Genomic DNA, 18011 nt, shown 5'->3' on the forward strand with positions numbered 1-18011 from the left:
GCAATGGAAGCTTTGAACATTGCCCATTCTGGTTCAATGCCCCCAACCTCCACAGGGATGCTAGAAAAGCTCTGCCAGAGGTGTGAGTTGAAGATCTGTTGGACAGTGGGCTCCTTCAGATGTTATTATTTAATATTTTATTATTGTATTCTTTATTACATGCCCATAGAATATTGGTTAACTTATTTTTAGTTTAATTTTCTGCCTTTTTAGCTGTTTGTTTTATGAATTCTTTTTGTGCAGGTTGTGTTTTTTTTTTTTTTTTTTTGGAAGGATTTTGCAATCTCTTTGTGATCCATGGTTGAGCTGTGTCTTTTTGTTTTATACTGTATTGCTTAATTAGACAATTTTTATCATGTCATTAAGTTAATATTCTTAAAGTGTCATAAGCATTGCCAATATTTTCATTATATGTCATTTCCCAGTTTTGTGATCGTAAGTCATTATTTAAGGCATTCATGGTTTCTTCTGTCCTTGCTCATCTGTATTTTAGTTTTTATCTGGCTGCTTTCTCCTGTAATTACAGTTATAAACTGTAAAAACTTGTAGTTGGCCACTGATTTACGTTTTATGTATCAAACATAAGCATACAATGAATACAAAAATGCAGGTCCAGATCAGGAAGAAAAGCTCCTGCCTTTGAAAAGTCTGGCTATGGACCTGTGTAGGCATGAATGGGTGGTTTAAGAGATCCCACAAGGTGCAGACAATTTCTGTCTCACTTATTTCCAAAAGGAGATCTGTGGGTAAACCATTAACCTGAATTCTGTTTCATATTTTTTGACTTTTGAAGGTGCACCAATTTTAGCGTGGATTCTACCGTATGTACAGGTTCACGAACAAGTCTGTGTTTTGTTTCAGGTCCATGTGGTGCAGTGTGATGTCAGAGATCCTTTGGCAGTATCACATTGTGTCGACCAGATGGAGGCGCTGACTGGACTCCCTGATGTATGAACACACACGTGTACAAATCAGTCAGTTTGGATCTTTGAAGGCACCATCTCCCTCTTCATGTTTAGGCATTAAAGCACATGCGCGAGTTGAACATAGGTCCAGTCTCGTGCTCCACTTGTCTGACTGGTCCAGTTGTGGTGGCACACCATAATACAAACATTGATACCTTGTTTTTTAGCATTTAAAATGGGTACCACTATATTTTGTTGCAGAGCTGTGCCTTTCATTGTGTGATTGGCACTGGTATGTCTGACTACGAGGACTCTTGTGCTCAGGGGCTTGTCAGGGATTTGGCTGGGTCAGTGCGCTGAGCCCTTGTTTTCCTCCTTTCTGTTGCTTCCGGTCTGCTTCGGCTTTGATGTATTAATATTTGTTTTCATTGGGATTTATTTGGTTATTTTTCTTGTTACTTTGTTTCTTGTTATTCTGTTGGCAACATGCAGTTCCATTCTAGTTTTGTTCTGTCAGATTATGTTTGCATTATTGATCTTTAGTTTATCATTTGTGTATTTTCTCATTTGTGTTGTCAGTTTCATTGTTACATTGGGTTTTGTATCTGTATCATGTAGTAGTCTCTGTTTTCCTTGTTGCTCTGCTTTAGTATATGTTTCTGTTCTTGCCCAGTTCTGTTATATTTTATTCTGTCTTATGTCTAGCCTGTTCATCCTTCTCTGCTATTCCTCACTCCCAGTTAATCATGTTCACATCTCTGCACCTGCCCCATGTCTGTCTTTCTTTTTGTCTCTGTCTGCTTTGTGTTTCCTTTCACTCATGCTCTGTGCACCTGTTCACACATCTTTGTCTTTTCTTCTCTCCTCCTTGTGTTCTCTTCCCTCACTGTCTTGCACAACATAGTATCTTGGTTCATTAGCCACGCCCCCTTTCTGGATTCTTCTTCTCACGTGCACGTTGTTAACACCACCTGTTCCTAATTAGTCCACATGCATATAAACCCTCACAGCCTCACAGTCCCTCGCCAGATTGTTGTCGCTTCCAGCACACTTTCCAGCCGTCCTGTTCTCTGTCCTGATTAGCCTTGCGGTGTACCAGTTTTTTGCTCTGAGTTTCTTGACTGTGCCTTTTTGCCTTAGCCTGTATGCCAGTGTTTGCTCGTGCCTCAGACCCCTGCCTGGAGATGACTGCATTTTTGCCTCACCCTGCTTGTGCTTCTGCTCCATTTTCTGACAACCTGTGTAAATGGTAAATGGACTGCATTTATATAGCGCTTTTCCATCTGCATCAGACGCTCACATTCACCCCAATGTCAGGGTGCTGCCATACAAGGCGCTCACTACACACTGGGAGCAATAGGGGATTAAAGACCTTGCCCAAGGGCCCTTAGTGATTTTCCAGTCAGGTGGGGATTTGAACCCATGAGCTTCTGGACTCAAGCCCAACACCTTTACCACTAGACCATCACCTCCCCTGTGTACCGAACATCTGCCTGAAATAAACACAACAACTTCTTATACCTCAAAGCCTGGTTTGGGAGTTTCTATTGTGGGTCCACCCGCTCCTGGTGTCGGGCAGCCGCCTGCCATGACAGGGCTACAGTTGCTTGATTCTGATTTCAAGTCCAGAGCTGGACATGATACTCAAATGCCGGTGGGGTTACCAAGGAGTTTAACCTGTCCATCACAGGTCCATCAGAGAGGCTCAGAGCTGATCCGTGGTGTAATCCCACCTCCACCTTGAATGAGTCTGTCATTCCTACTGCACGTCTCACCACTGTCACACTGTCTTTGTACATGTCCTGCACTAACCTCACATACTTCTGTGCCACTTCAGACTTCCCCATACAATACCACACCTTTTCTCTTGGCACCCTGTCATAAGCTTTCTCTATATCCACAAACACACAGTGTAACTCCTTCTGGCCTTCTCTATACTTCTCTATCTCTATACCACATCTTGCTTGCCTCTACTGGTGGTTGGCTCTCACTGCGGTATTGTATCACTTCCTGTTCCGGAGCACAGCGGTGTTTTTCTGTATCTGTTAGCTGTTTAATCTGCGCAGTTAGATTGATCTAGTTATCTAGATTACGATTTGTTTCCCAGTGTAATCTTTACGTGCCTTAACTAAAGCACTCCTTCTGCTGAATCACCTCTAAATTATTTACACATTATTCACTTTGCGTGTTTTTAGGAATCCGCTAGCTTAGCGTAGCTACTAGCTCTTAGCCGATTTAGCATGGCGGCTTCTCCTGTCTCTCCCGCACTTTTCTGCTCTGGGTGTGAAATGTTTAGTTATTCCTCGGCCTCCTTTAGCAGTAACGGTACTTGTAATAAGTGTAGCTTATTCGTAGCTTTGGAGGCCAGGCTGGGCGAATTGGAGACTCGGCTCCGCACCGTGGAAAATTCTACAGCTAGCCAGGCCCCTGTAGTCGGTGCGGACCAAGGTAGCTTAGCCGCCGTTAGTTCCCCCCTGGCAGATCCCGAGCAGCCGGGAAAGCAGGCTGACTGGGTGACTGTGAGGAGGAAGCGTAGCCCTAAACAGAAGCCCCGTGTACACCGCCAACCCGTTCACATTTCTAACCGTTTTTCCCCACTCGACGACACACCCGCCGAGGATCAAACTCTGGTTATTGGCGACTCTGTTTTGAGAAATGTGAAGTTAGCGACACCAGCAACCATAGTCAATTGTCTTCCGGGGCCAGAGCAGGCGACATTGAAGGAAATTTGAAACTGCTGGCTAAGGCTAAGCGTAAATTTGGTAAGATTGTAATTCACGTCGGCAGTAATGACACCCGGTTACGCCAATCGGAGGTCACTAAAATTAACATTAAATCGGTGTGTAACTTTGCAAAAACAATGTCGGACTCTGTAGTTTTCTCTGGGCCCCTCCCCAATCGGACCGGGAGTGACATGTTTAGCCGCATGTTCTCCTTGAATTGCTGGCTGTCTGAGTGGTGTCCAAAAAATGAGGTGGGCTTCATAGATAATTGGCAAAGCTTCTGGGGAAAACCTGGTCTTGTTAGGAGAGACGGCATCCATCCCACTTTGGATGGAGCAGCTCTCATTTCTAGAAATCTGGCCAATTTTCTTAAATCCTCCAAACCGTGACTATCCAGGGTTGGGACCAGGAAGCAGAGTTGTAGTCTTACACACCTCTCTGCAGCTTCTCTCCCCCTGCCATCCCCTCATTACCCCATCCCCGTAGAGACGGTGCCTGCTCCCAGACTACCAATAACCAGCAAAAATCTATTTAAGCATAAAAATTCAAAAAGAAAAAGTAATATAGCACCTTCAACTGCACCACAGACTAAAACAGTTAAATGTGGTCTATTAAACATTAGGTCTCTCTCTTCTAAGTCCCTGTTGGTAAATGATATAATAATTGATCAACATATTGATTTATTCTGCCTAACAGAAACCTGGTTACAGCAGGATGAATATGTTAGTTTAAATGAGTCAACACCCCCGAGTCACACTAACTGTCAGAATGCTCGTAGCACGGGCCGGGGCGGAGGATTAGCAGCAATCTTCCATTCCAGCTTATTAATTAATCAAAAACCCAGACAGAGCTTTAATTCATTTGAAAGCTTGTCTCTTAGTCTTGTCCATCTAAATTGGAAGTCCCAAAAAACAGTTTTATTTGTTATTATCTATCGTCCACCTGGTCGTTACTGTGAGTTTCTCTGTGAATTTTCAGACCTTTTGTCTGACTTAGTGCTTAGCTGAGATAAGATAATTATAGTGGGCGATTTTAACATCCACACAGATGCTGAGAATGACAGCCTCAACACTGCATTTAATCTATTATTAGACTCTATTGGCTTTGCTCAAAAAGTAAATGAGTCCACCCACCACTTTAATCATATCTTAGATCTTGTTCTGACTTATGGTATGGAAATAGAAGACTTAACAGTATTCCCTGAAAACTCCCTTCTGTCTGATCATTTCTTAATAACATTTACATTTACTCTGATGGACTACCCAGCAGTAGGGAATAAGTTTCATTACACTAGAAGTCTTTCAGAAAGCGCTGTAACTAGGTTTAAGGATATGATTCCTTCTTTATGTTCTCTAATGCCATATAACAACACAGTGCAGAGTAGCTACCTAAACTCTGTAAGGGAGATAGAGTATCTCGTCAATAGTTTTACATCCTCATTGAAGACAACTTTGGATGCTGTAGCTCCTCTGAAAAAGAGAGCTTTAAATCAGAAGTGTCTGACTCCGTGGTATAACTCACAAACTCGTAGCTTAAAGCAGATAACCCGTAAGTTGGAGAGGAAATGGCGTCTCACTAATTTAGAAGATCTTCACTTAGCCTGGAAAAAGAGTCTGTTGCTCTATAAAAAAGCCCTCCGTAAAGCTAGGACATCTTTCTACTCATCACTAATTGAAGAAAATAAGAACAACCCCAGGTTTCTTTTCAGCACTGTAGCCAGGCTGACAAAGAGTCAGAGCTCTATTGAGCTGAGTATTCCATTAACTTTAACTAGTAATAACTTCATGACTTTCTTTGCTAACAAAATTTTAACTATTAGAGAAAAAATTACTCATAACCATCCCAAAGACGTATCGTTATCTTTGGCTGCTTTCAGTGATGCCGGTATTTGGTTAGACTCTTTCTCTCCGATTGTTCTGTCTGAGTTATTTTCATTAGTTACTTCATCCAAACCATCAACATGTTTATTAGACCCCATTCCTACCAGACTGCTCAAGGAAGCCCTACCATTATTTAATGCTTCGATCTTAAATATGATCAATCTATCTTTGTTAGTTGGCTATGTACCACAGGCTTTTAAGGTGGCAGTAATTAAACCATTACTTAAAAAGCCATCACTTGACCCAGCTATCTTAGCTAATTATAGGCCAATCTCCAACCTTCCTTTTCTCTCAAAAATTCTTGAAAGGGTAGTTGTAAAACAGCTAACTGATCATCTGCAGAGGAATGGTCTATTTGAAGAGTTTCAGTCAGGTTTTAGAATTCATCATAGTACAGAAACAGCATTAGTGAAGGTTACAAATGATCTTCTTATGGCCTCGGACAGTGGACTCATCTCTGTGCTTGTTCTGTTAGACCTCAGTGCTGCTTTTGATACTGTTGACCATAAAATTTTATTACAGAGATTAGAGCATGCCATAGGTATTAAAGGCACTGCGCTGCGGTGGTTTGAATCATATTTGTCTAATAGATTACAATTTGTTCATGTAAATGGGGAATCTTCTTCACAGACTAAAGTTAATTATGGAGTTCCACAAGGTTCTGTGCTAGGACCAATTTTATTCACTTTATATATGCTTCCCTTAGGCAGTATTATTAGACGGTATTGCTTAAATTTTCATTGTTACGCAGATGATACCCAGCTTTATCTATCCATGAAGCCAGAGGACACACACCAATTAGCTAAACTGCAGGATTGTCTTACAGACATAAAGACATGGATGACCTCTAATTTCCTGCTTTTAAACTCAGATAAAACTGAAGTTATTGTACTTGGCCCCACAAATCTTAGAAACATGGTGTCTAACCAGATCCTTACTCTGGATGGCATTATCCTGACCTCTAGTAATACTGTGAGAAATCTTGGAGTCATTTTTGATCAGGATATGTCATTCAAAGCGCATATTAAACAAATATGTAGGACTGCTTTTTTGCATTTACGCAATATCTCTAAAATCAGAAAGGTCTTGTCTCAGAGTGATGCTGAAAAACTAATTCATGCATTTATTTCCTCTAGGCTGGACTATTGTAATTCATTATTATCAGGTTGTCCTAAAAGTTCCCTAAAAAGCCTTCAGTTAATTCAAAATGCTGCAGCTAGAGTACTGACGGGGACTAGAAGGAGAGAGCATATCTCACCCATATTGGCCTCTCTTCATTGGCTTCCTGTTAATTCTAGAATAGAATTTAAAATTCTTCTTCTTACTTATAAGGTTTTGAATAATCAGGTCCCATCTTATCTTAGGGACGTCGTAGTACCATATCACCCCAATAGTGCGCTTCGCTCTCAGACTGCAGGCTTACTTGTAGTTCCTAGGGTTTGTAAGAGTAGAATGGGAGGCAGAGCCTTCAGCTTTCAGGCTCCTCTCCTGTGGAACCAGCTCCCAATTCAGATCAGGGAGACAGACACCCTCTCTACTTTTAAGATTAGGCTTAAAACTTTCCTTTTTGCTAAAGCTTATAGTTAGGGCTGGATCAGGTGACCCTGAACCATCCCTTAGTTATGCTGCTATAGACGTAGACTGCTGGGGGGTTCCCATGATGCACTGTTTCTTTCTCTTTTTGCTCTGTATGCACCACTCTGCATTTAATCATTAGTGATCGATCTCTGCTCCCCTCCACAGCATGTCTTTTTCCTGGTTCTCTCCCTCAGCCCCAACCAGTCCCAGCAGAAGACTGCCCCTCCCTGAGCCTGGTTCTGCTGGAGGTTTCTTCCTGTTAAAAGGGAGTTTTTCCTTCCCACTGTAGCCAAGTGCTTGCTCACAGGGGGTCGTTTTGACCGTTGGGGTTTTACATAATTATTGTATGGCCTTGCCTTACAATATAAAGTGCCTTGTGGCAACTGTTTGTTGTGATTTGGCGCTATATAAAAAAATTGATTGATTGATTGATCTCTCTCTATACTCTCAGAGCAAACACTGCATCAGTGTTCTGTAGCCTATTTAAACAGTTGTTGTCCTTTTAGCTGCTCCCGTTTGTTCGGGGTCACCACAGCGGATATAGCCAGATCCGCATGTCCTTCCTGACGCAACTCCAGTTTTACCCAGAGAAACACACACAGCCTCTGGTGTTCCGAAGTGGTCACCCATCCAAGTATTAACCAGGCCACACACTGCTTAGCTTCTGAGATCTCATGGGATCAGGCTGACACAGAGCAGACTGGCTGCTATTATAACAAGAGTCACACATCTGTAATGCAAAGTGTCAAGGATCACCCAAGTACATCCTTATCCTAAATGTGAATGAAAAAGTGGTTCTTGAGATATTGCGCTAAAAGGGTGGCAATGGCAATGTGTTGAATATCTCAATGTGATCTTGAAATTGACCCCAAAGTCACCATAATCGACTGGTGTTGGGGGATTACACTAATAAATGAAAGCAGACAGCCGGACGGACATGCTGATCTCTATATCCCCCTGTATTTCATACCAGGGGAACAATGAACAGAATATTTTATTAAATCATAAATTCAATTAAATACATCGTAAGGAGCACCACCCACCATACGGTCGGAGATAATATCAAATCGATCAGTCTAGAGCTGAAAATCATAAGTTCAACAGCTGTAATTTTAACATTTGTTACATATTCACAGGTAACAAACACGTGATTAAGGTTTTGTGAATATGGATAATGATTCATAGTTTCATTACCAACGTGAGATGAAACATGAGACTGTGAAATAAGGAAAGGAAGAAATAACGGGGACTAAATATGGATAGAAAACTTGGTTGGAATTTAGTGGGGATGTTTGGGTTCACAAATGATTGTTATTATGAAGAAAATTAAACAGCACTTTGCATCACTGACAGCAAAGACCATCAGAACACTTGAGGGTTTGACCTATCTGGGCCCCTGGGTCGGGTGAAGTGGATTGGTGCAGTCCGGTTTCCTGGTCCCCAGATGCAGGTCAGACCAAACATGGAATGAATTTCAAAACAGTAGAATTTATTTACAGGTGTGCAGGGCACAAAAACTGGTGAAGGGTAGGAACAACAAAAATTCAATCTTCTTCCACTCAGGGAGATTTGAATCCAGGACGTGAGACATCAAGGACCAAACTAAGGCAGTCAATCTTCAGGGAAGTGTAAAAAAACAAAATAAATTACTTACAAACTGTGGAGTAGTGGAGAAACCAGGACTTCCAAAAGGTCGAGCCAGAAAACCATAAGCAGTTGAGAGCAAACATGAACACTACACCATCACTCAGTAGACAAAGACAAACAATGAACCCCCAAGAAACACAAACACAGGTGAGACTAAATACTGAAGGTCTGATGAGTAAATTCAACACAGCTGGAACCAAACTGAAGTGATGTAATAATTAACCTAAGACACCAGGGGGCAACAAAAAACCAGAATATACATAAGCATGACATGGAGGCAGATACAAAGTGACACAAGACTGACACAATTGAGACTAAAGACAATATAGGAAAAAACCCAGAAGCAAAGACCAGAGGAGAGACAAGACTGGAGGGTGAGTGAAAAGACAAGAACAGGAACTACAACATAAACACACACACACACACAGCCCAAAACAACCAGACTAAGGTAAGAAAACAGGGGACACGGGACAAAAGCAGGCACACCCAAGAACAACCCCATACCCCCCAAAAAACCCCACGGGCGGGAGGTGGGCGGCAGTCAGGAGGGACCACCCCCAGACCAGGGTGTACCAGCCCAAAGACCCAAAACAGAAATACCTTAGGAAAAATACAGTCAACAACCTGACCTCTGCTGAACACGGGGGCCCACAAAATGGGGTGAAAGCCCCAAACCCAGGTGCACTGGCCTGGAGACCTGGAAACAAAGACACATTTGGAAAAACAGAGTCAACAATTGGACTTTCGCAGAAAGCAGAAGCGGGCGGTCGGCTGACGTTCACTGGAGACACGGGAGGCCAGCTAAAGTTCATTGGAAACTTGGGAGGCCGGCTAAAGTTCACTGGAGACACGAGCGGGCAGCTCTTAGGCTGGCAGGAGTCCATTAACTAAAATTGAGTCCGACTCATGGGCCGGCTAAAGTCTACAGTGGGGACCGAAGACCTACCGTGCGACCCTCCTGGGCCTACTCTGGAAACTGAGGAACCACCATATGACCCTCCTGGGCCCACAGTGGGGACTGAAGTAGCAGTCAGCAAACAACTAGTTATTTCTAAACTGTTTGGAGGCACGTAGGTTTCTGAAGGGGTACAAACACTAGATGCATTGTCACTTTTGTCCAAGCTTTACTAAATTCTAAATAACTTTTTAATGATATGAGATATAAACTTACTTTTTTTGCTAAAACTCCACAGACTTTCGAGCCAACCATCGGCCATCTTTGTACTCTTCATAGAAGCTGTGTGATGACATGCGCAATGTGAGTGTTCAATCGGAATCGGTTCACCGTCACATGGTTTTCCAAAATCCAATCGTAGGGCAGATTTACCTCACGTGAAAAGCCAAAGACGTTTTCGGGAGTGATATGTTACTAGTTGGCCTGTTTATAATAGTCCCCTGGGTGCTCCAGTGAGTACATACTATTGGGCTCCAATGCGCCCTGCGCTATTACGCACAGCGATCAGTGAAAGCTGATGGAGCACACGGAGAGCCTCTGATGACAACCTCACGTGCTCAGACAAAGAGTATGTAACTATCAGGATTGCTCCACTAGTTTGCATGTGAATGTTACTGGATAACTCTGTTGTTTTCTCTGCGTAAAGCACTGTTTACCATATCAATGGACAACATAACACATAGACCATTTTGTATATATTGTTCAAAATGTGCATTTGTGTTTATTCTTTGAACCTTTTTGTTGTACAGTCTTTCCCACAAGACCTCAAATTACCTTTATAAAGTGTTGTTTATTAGTTTGCTGTGTGTTTTAATAAATAAATGTGTGTGTAAAATTATTTTCCGCTTTACTTTTTCCTTTCTTATTTCTGATTGTAAACCTTTATTACACTTATAAAACACAACAAAAGCATATATATTATGAAAGCACGGGTTGTCCTGAAAAAAAGAGACATAAAACTTGATTGTGGGATGCAGGGAGAGCTGTTAACAGCAATAATAAAACATTTATGCCAGGCCAGTGAACTGTCCAAAAAATGCCATCGGCCCTAGGCTACTGTCACAAACAGCATTAGAATTGATTAAGCTGCTGTCACAAATATCTATGCTGATACTGTGATCCTGCTCTGTGGATTCACCGCCTATTTTCTGCAACTTAACCTTCTCAGACATGAAGAGCTGCTGCTCCATGGTAAAGCAGTCAGTTACAGGGTTAGAGGCATGGTCACGGGCGGGGCTGGAAGGCCCATCCATGACTCCACCAAGAGCTGAAAGAAGTAGCTCCTTTGTGACTTGCTTCGGGAAAGACTTAAGCTGCCCTGCCTCCTCCAGAGCGGCGCTGGGCCTGCTCACTGACCTGGAAAAAATGGAACATGAATTATATTGCCCCTCCACCATCCTGCTTCCTGAAGGCTGGTTGGCTGCTGGCTCCTCCAGGACACAGTCAGGTAATGAAAACTGCTGCTCCTCAGGGGCTTCCACTGGAGAGGAGGTGACTTGCTTCCCTGTGACGTCAACGACAGGAACGCGATTCCCCTAGGTGACGTCAGCAGGGCTATATATATATATATCAAATCAAATCATTTTTATTTATATAGTGCCAAATCACAACAAACAGTTGCCCCAAGTCGCTTTATATTGTAAGGCAAAAGCCATACAATAATTACAGAAAAACCCCAACGGTCAAAACGACCCCCTGTGAGCAAGCACTTGGCGACAGTGGGAAGGAAAAACTCCCTTTTAACAGGAAGAAACCTCCAGCAGAACCAGGCTCAGGGAGGGGCAGTCTTCTGCTGGGACTGGTTGGGGCTGAGGGAGAGAACCAGGAAAAAGACATGCTGTGGAGGGGAGCAGAGATCAATCACTAATGATTAAATGCAGAGTGGTGCATACAAAGCAAAAAGAGAAACACTTTCATCATGGAAACCCCCCAGCAGTCTAAGTCTATAGCAGCATAACTAAGGGATGGTTCAGGGTCACCTGATCCAGCCCTAACTATAAGCCTAATCTTAAAAGTAGAGAGGGTGTCTGTCTCCCTGATCTGAATTGGGAGCTGGTTCCACAGGAGAGGAGCCTGAAAGCTGAAGACTCTGCCTCCCATTCTACTCTTAAAAACCCTAGGACGTACAAGTAAGCCTGCAGTCTGAGAGCGAAGCGCTCTATTGGGGTGATATGGTACTAAGAGGTCCCTAAGATAACATGGGACCTGATTATTCAAAACCTTATAAGTAAGAAGAAGAATTTTAAATTCTATTCTAGAATTAACAGGAAGCCAATGAAGAGAGGCCAATATGGGTGAAATATGCTCTCTCCTTCTAGTCCCCGTCAGTACTCTAGCTGCAGCATTTTGAATTAACTGAAGGCTTTTCAGGGAACTTTTAGGACAACCTGATAATAATGAATTACAATAGTCCAGCCTAGAGGAAATAAATGCATGAATTAGTTTTTCAGCATCACTCTGAGACAAGACCTTTCTAATTTTAGAGATTGCGCAAATGTAAAAAAGCAGTCCTACATATTTGCTTAATATGCGCATTGAAGGACATATCCTGATCAAAAATGACTCCAAGATTTCTCACAGTATTACTAGAGGTCAGGGTAATGCCATCCAGAGTAAGGATCTGGTTAGACACCATGTTTCTAAGATTTGTGGGGCCAAGTACAATAACTTCAGTTTTATCTGAATTTAAAATCAGGAAATTAGAGGTCATCCATGTCTTTATGTCTGTAAGACAATCCTGCAGTTTAACTAATTGGTGTGTGTCCTCTGGCTTCATGGATAGATAAAGCTGGGTATCATCTGCGTAACAATGAAAATTTAAGCAATGCTGTAAAATAATACTGCCTAAGGGAAGCATGTATAAAGTGAATAAAATTGGTCCTAGCACAGAACCTTGTGGAACTCCATAATTAACCTTAGTCTGTGAAGAAGACTCCCCATTTACATGAACAAATTGTAATCTATTAGATAAATATGATTCAAACCACCGCAGCGCAGTGCCTTTAATACCTATGGCATGCTCTAATCTCTGTAATAAAATGTTATGGTCAACAGTATCAAAAGCAGCACTGAGGTCTAACAGGACAAGCACAGACATGAGTCCACTGTCTGAGGCCATAAGAAGATCATTTGTAACCTTCACTAATGCTGTTTCTGTACTATGATGAATTCTAAAACCTGACTGAAACTCTTCAAATAGACCATTCCTCTGCAGATGATCAGTTAGCTGTTTTACAACTACCCTTTCAAGAATTTTTGAGAGAAAAGGAAGGTTGGAGATTGGCCTATAATTAGCTAAGATAACAGGGTCAAGTGATGGCTTTTTAAGTAATGGTGTTGTGAAAGTGTAGGAACACGGACCCACAACAGGGGGTGTAAAAGAACGGGCAATGGATAAGCCAAAGAGTAACAATTTAATGTTGTAAATTGTGCACAACGGAATACAGACAACAACCAGTTTGGAACTACAGTCAATTACACGTTGGGTGACGTGTGGGCAGGCTTGAGGATAGGAGACGCCCGTCCAGAACCGAGCCACACGGCCCTCACCGCCAACGTATCTGCACTCCAAGCAGGGCGCCATCTGGTGGTGGTGGGCCAGCAGTACCTCCTCACAACAAATGGTTTAATTACTGCCACCTTAAAAGCCTGTGGTACATAGCCAACTAATAAAGATAGATTGATCATATGTAAGATCGAAGCATTAAATAATGGTAGGGCTTCCTTGAGCAGCCTGGTAGGAATGGGGTCTAATAGACATGTTGATGGTTTGGAGGAAGTAACTAATGAAAATAACTCAGAACAGTCGGAGAGAAAGAGTCTAACCAAATACCGGCATCACTGAAAGCAGCCAAAGATAACAATATGTCTTTGGGATGGTTATGTGTAATTTTTTCTCTAATAGTTAAAATTTTATTAGCAAAGAAACTCATGAAGTCATTACTAGTTAAAGTTAAAGGAATACTCGGCTCAATAGAGCTCTGACTCTTTGTCAGCCTGGCTGCAGTGCTGAAAAGAAACCTGGGGTTGTTCTTATTTTCTTCAATTAGTGATGAGTAGTAAGATGTCCTAGCTTTATGGAGGGCTTTTTTATAGAGCAACAGACTCTTTTTCCAGGCTAAGTGAAGATCTTCTAAATTAGTGAGACGCCATTTCCTCTACAACTTACGGGTTATCTGCTTTAAGCTGCGAGTTTGTGAGTTATACCACGGAGTCAGGCACTTCTGATTTAAGGCTCTCTTTTTCAGAGGAGCTACAGCATCCAAAGTTGTGCTCAATGAGGATGTAAAACTATTGACGAGATAATCTATCTCACTCACAGAGTTTAGGTAGCTACTCTGCACTGTGTTGGTATATGGCATTGGAGAACATAACAAAGAAGGAATCATATCCTTAAACCTAGTTACAGCGCTTTCAGAAAGACCTCTACTGTAATGAAACTTATTCCCCACTGCTGGGTAGTCCATTAAAGTAAATGTAAATGTTATTAAGACATGATCAGACAGAAGGGGGTTTTCAGGGAATACTGTTAAGTTTTCAATTTCCATACCATAAGTCAAAACAAGATCTAAAGTATGATTAAAGTGATGGGTGGACTCATATACATTTTGAGCGAAGCCAATTGAGTCTAACAATAGATTAAATGCAGTGTTGAGGCTGTCATGCTCAGCATGTATGTGGATGTTAAAATCGCCCACTATAAATATCTTATCTGAGCTAAGCACTAAGTCAGTCAAAAGGTCTGAAAATTCACAGAGAAACGCACAGTAACGACCAGGTGAACGATAGATAACAACAAATAAAACTGGTTAAGTCTTGTCCATCCATATATATATATATATATATATATATATATATATATATATATATATATATACACACACACACACATTTACCTAATACATACTCTTCACTTCTTCTTTGTCTTTCGGCTGTTCCCGTTAGGGGTCGCCACAGCAGATCAATCGTTTCCATCTCACCCTGTCCTGTGTATCTTCCTCTGTCACACCAACCACCTGCATGTCCTCCTTCAACACATCCATAAACCTCCTCTTTGTCCTCCCTCTTCTCCTCCTGCCTGGTGGCTCCATCCTCAGCATCCTTCTCCCTATATACCCTGGGTCCCTCCTCTGCACATGTCCAAACCATCTCAATCGCGCCTCTCTGACTTTGTCTCCAAACCGTCCCACCTGAGCTGTCCCTCTGATATGTTCATTCCTAATCTTGTCCATTCTTGTTACTCCCAAAGAGAATCTCAACATCTTCAGCTCTGTCTCCTGTCTTTTTGTTAGTGCCAGCGTCTCTAAGCCGTACAACATTGCTGGTCTCACTACTGTCTTGTAAACTTTCCCCTTCACTCTTGCTGATATTCTTCGGTCGCAAATCACTCCTGCCACCTTTCTCCACTCACTCCACCCTGCCTGCACTCTCTTCTTCACCTCTTTACCACACTCTCCATTACTTTGAACAGTTCCACTCCTCTTTCCATGACAAAAACTCCTGTAACAGTGGAATGTGCCGTTCATTTCTAAACTGGACGCTGTCTTGATCCGGTATGTCGTCTAACTAGCACAGGAATTGTGAAAAGACGTGGACATCAGCACTTTTTCGGCACATTGAGACAGACGTGCGGAGGAGTTCCGCATGTCGCGGTGGAGCCGCATGGCGCAAAGCAACGCCATGATGAAGCCTCACAGGACATGTTGGGACATGTCCAGCTCATGCACAATTTCTCGGATAATCACACGACTGAAAAGCAACCGACAGCCGTCTGAAATCCACCTGAAAGCCGTCCTGTGAGACCAACACGGAGGTGGTTTTGTGCCGCATAATGAACGGCTCCGTGGCGCGTCCCTCCGCTTTTCTTTCCATGAAAAAAACTCCTGTAACAGTGGAATGTGCCGAAAAAGTGCTGATGTCCACGCCTTCTGCCTTTTTGTGAAAGTCAGACGAGGTCCCGGATCAACAAAGCCTTCACGTGATCTGGTTGTTCCAGCGGGGTTGGAGCCTGTCGATTGGAGCGCGGCGCGCTCTCAGCAGTTGTGGGCGGTCTTTAAACGGTCTGGATCACTCCTTAATCTGTGTAATCCCCATAAAATCGTCCCTGAAAGCCATATTAATTTTCTGAACGATGTCCACCTGGAGGTCTCTCACAGTTTCTGGAAAAAATTGATGCAGCAAAGCTCCAAATCGTTCAGACATTTATTCGCAAGAAAAATCCGATGAGAGGGGTGGACCACACCTCACACAAAGCCTGCTCACAGGCGAATGACGCAACCGACAGGCGTGAAAAAACGCACGCATGCGCACGAAGGTTCAAGCTTGGCTGATGCAGTCACACGTGATTCAAATCCACATGGTTTTTGAAAAAAATAAAAAGGTTGGATACTTTTCTAACAGACCTTGTATGTATGTTTTCCATCGTAATTTATCATTAGTGATAACTCCAATAAATTTTGTTTCAGTTACAATTTCAATTTCAGCATCATGTAATAAATTTCTACCTACACACACACACACACACACACATATATATATATATATATATATTTCAGACTCAGACTCGCTTTTATTGTCACTCGACCCTTACAGGCAGAACGAAATGCAGTTTCTCCAGGTCTTGGTGTAGTTAACTGGGACAATTTTTTTAAAAACCTAACATAACCTATATATGTCTTACCCCCCACCCCATCATGGACGGATGTTCTGGCATATTTCAGGTTGTCAGTCAGGCCCATATATTTGAAGAGTATATTTGGAAGGAGGATTTAAAAATATTTCAGAACAGGAAATATTACTATTATAGATAGCTATAGATACATACAGAAAGAATACCAATATTGTTCAATCAAACAGTGCTTCATCTGGGACCATAAGATATCCATGAAATGGAGAGTTTAAAGATTGCACTCTCCTGATTGGGCCTTATCAAGGTTTGGGTAAGGAATGTTGCCTTTCAGGGGTGGGGGCGATATCCAGGGGAGGAAGATTCATTGTTACACCGGGCCACATTGACCACCTCTGACTGGGGGATCCCAAGGTGTTCCCAGGTCAGTGTGGAGATATAATCTCCACCTATTCCTTGGTCTTTCCCGGGTTTTCCGTCCAGATGGATGTGCCTAGAACACCTCCCTGGGGAGGTGCTCAAGGGGCATCCTTACCAGATGCCCAAACCACCTCCGAGCTTCTCACCCTATCTCTAAGGGAGACACCAGCCACCCTGCTAACAAAGCCCATTTTGACTGCGTGATCCCGCGATCTACAACTCCAGTTCCAATGAAGTTGGGACATTGTGTAAAATGTAAATAACAGAATACAATGATTTGTAAATCCTCTTCAGCCTATGTTCAGTTGAATACACCACAAAGACAAGATATTTAATGTTCAAACTGATAAACTTTATTGTTTTTGTGCAAATATTTGCTCATTTTGAAATGGATCCCTGCAACACATTTCCAAAAAGTTGGGACAGTGGCAACAAAAGACTGGGAAAGTTAATGAATGCTCAAAGAACAGCTGTTTGGAACATTCCACAGGTGAACAGGTTAATTGTAAACAGGTGAGTGTCATGATTGGGTATAAAAGGAGCATCCCCAAAAGTCTCAGCCGTTCACAAGCAAAGAGGGGGTGATGATCACCACTTTGTGAACAACTGCATGAAAAAAAAATAGTCCAACAGTTTAAGAACAATGTTTCTCAGTGTTCAATTCCAACGGATTTAGGGATTCCATCATCTACAGTCCATAATATAATCAGAAGATTCAGAGAATCTGGAGAACTTTCTACACGTAAGCGGCAAGGCCGAAAACTAACATTGAATGCCCATGACCTTTGATCCCTCAGGCAGCACTGCATTAAAAACTGACATTGTGTAAAGCATCTTACCACGTGGGCTCAGGAACACTTCAGTAAACCATTGTCAGTTAACACAGTTCGTCACTACATCTACAAATGCAAGTTAAAACTCTACCATGCAAAGTGAAAGTCAAACATCAGCAACATCCAGAAACACCGCCGCCTTCTCTGGGCCCGAGCTCATTTGAAATGGACAGACGCAAAGTGGAAAAGTGTGCTGTGGTCTGATGAGTCCACATTTCAAATTGTTTTAGGAAATCATGGACGTCGTGTCCTCCGGACAGGAGGAAGAAGACCATCCAGATTGTTACCAGTGCAAAGTTCAAAAGCCAGCATCTGTGATGGTATGGGGGTGTGTTAGTGCCCATGGCATGGACAACTTACACATCTGTGATGGCACCATCAGTGCTGAAAGGTACATCCAGGTTTTGGAGCAACACATGCTGCCATCCAAGCAGCGTCTTTTTTA

At 42.5% G+C, this 18011-nt stretch overlaps 1 protein-coding gene across 1 annotated transcript in view; it reads left to right on the plus strand.

The window, feature by feature from the left end:
* decr1 (2,4-dienoyl CoA reductase 1, mitochondrial) overlaps positions 1 to 18011 on the plus strand; it is a 178379-nt gene that overhangs the window by 20488 nt on the left and 139880 nt on the right. Inside the window, exon 4 of the mRNA XM_034165307.1 lies at positions 862 to 948. Coding sequence (XP_034021198.1) covers positions 862 to 948 — 87 coding nt within the window. The remainder of the gene's footprint in view (positions 1 to 861; positions 949 to 18011) is intronic.

Source organism: Thalassophryne amazonica, unplaced genomic scaffold (assembly GCF_902500255.1).
Source record: "Thalassophryne amazonica unplaced genomic scaffold, fThaAma1.1, whole genome shotgun sequence".
Classification (NCBI taxonomy): Eukaryota; Metazoa; Chordata; class Actinopteri; order Batrachoidiformes; family Batrachoididae; genus Thalassophryne; species Thalassophryne amazonica.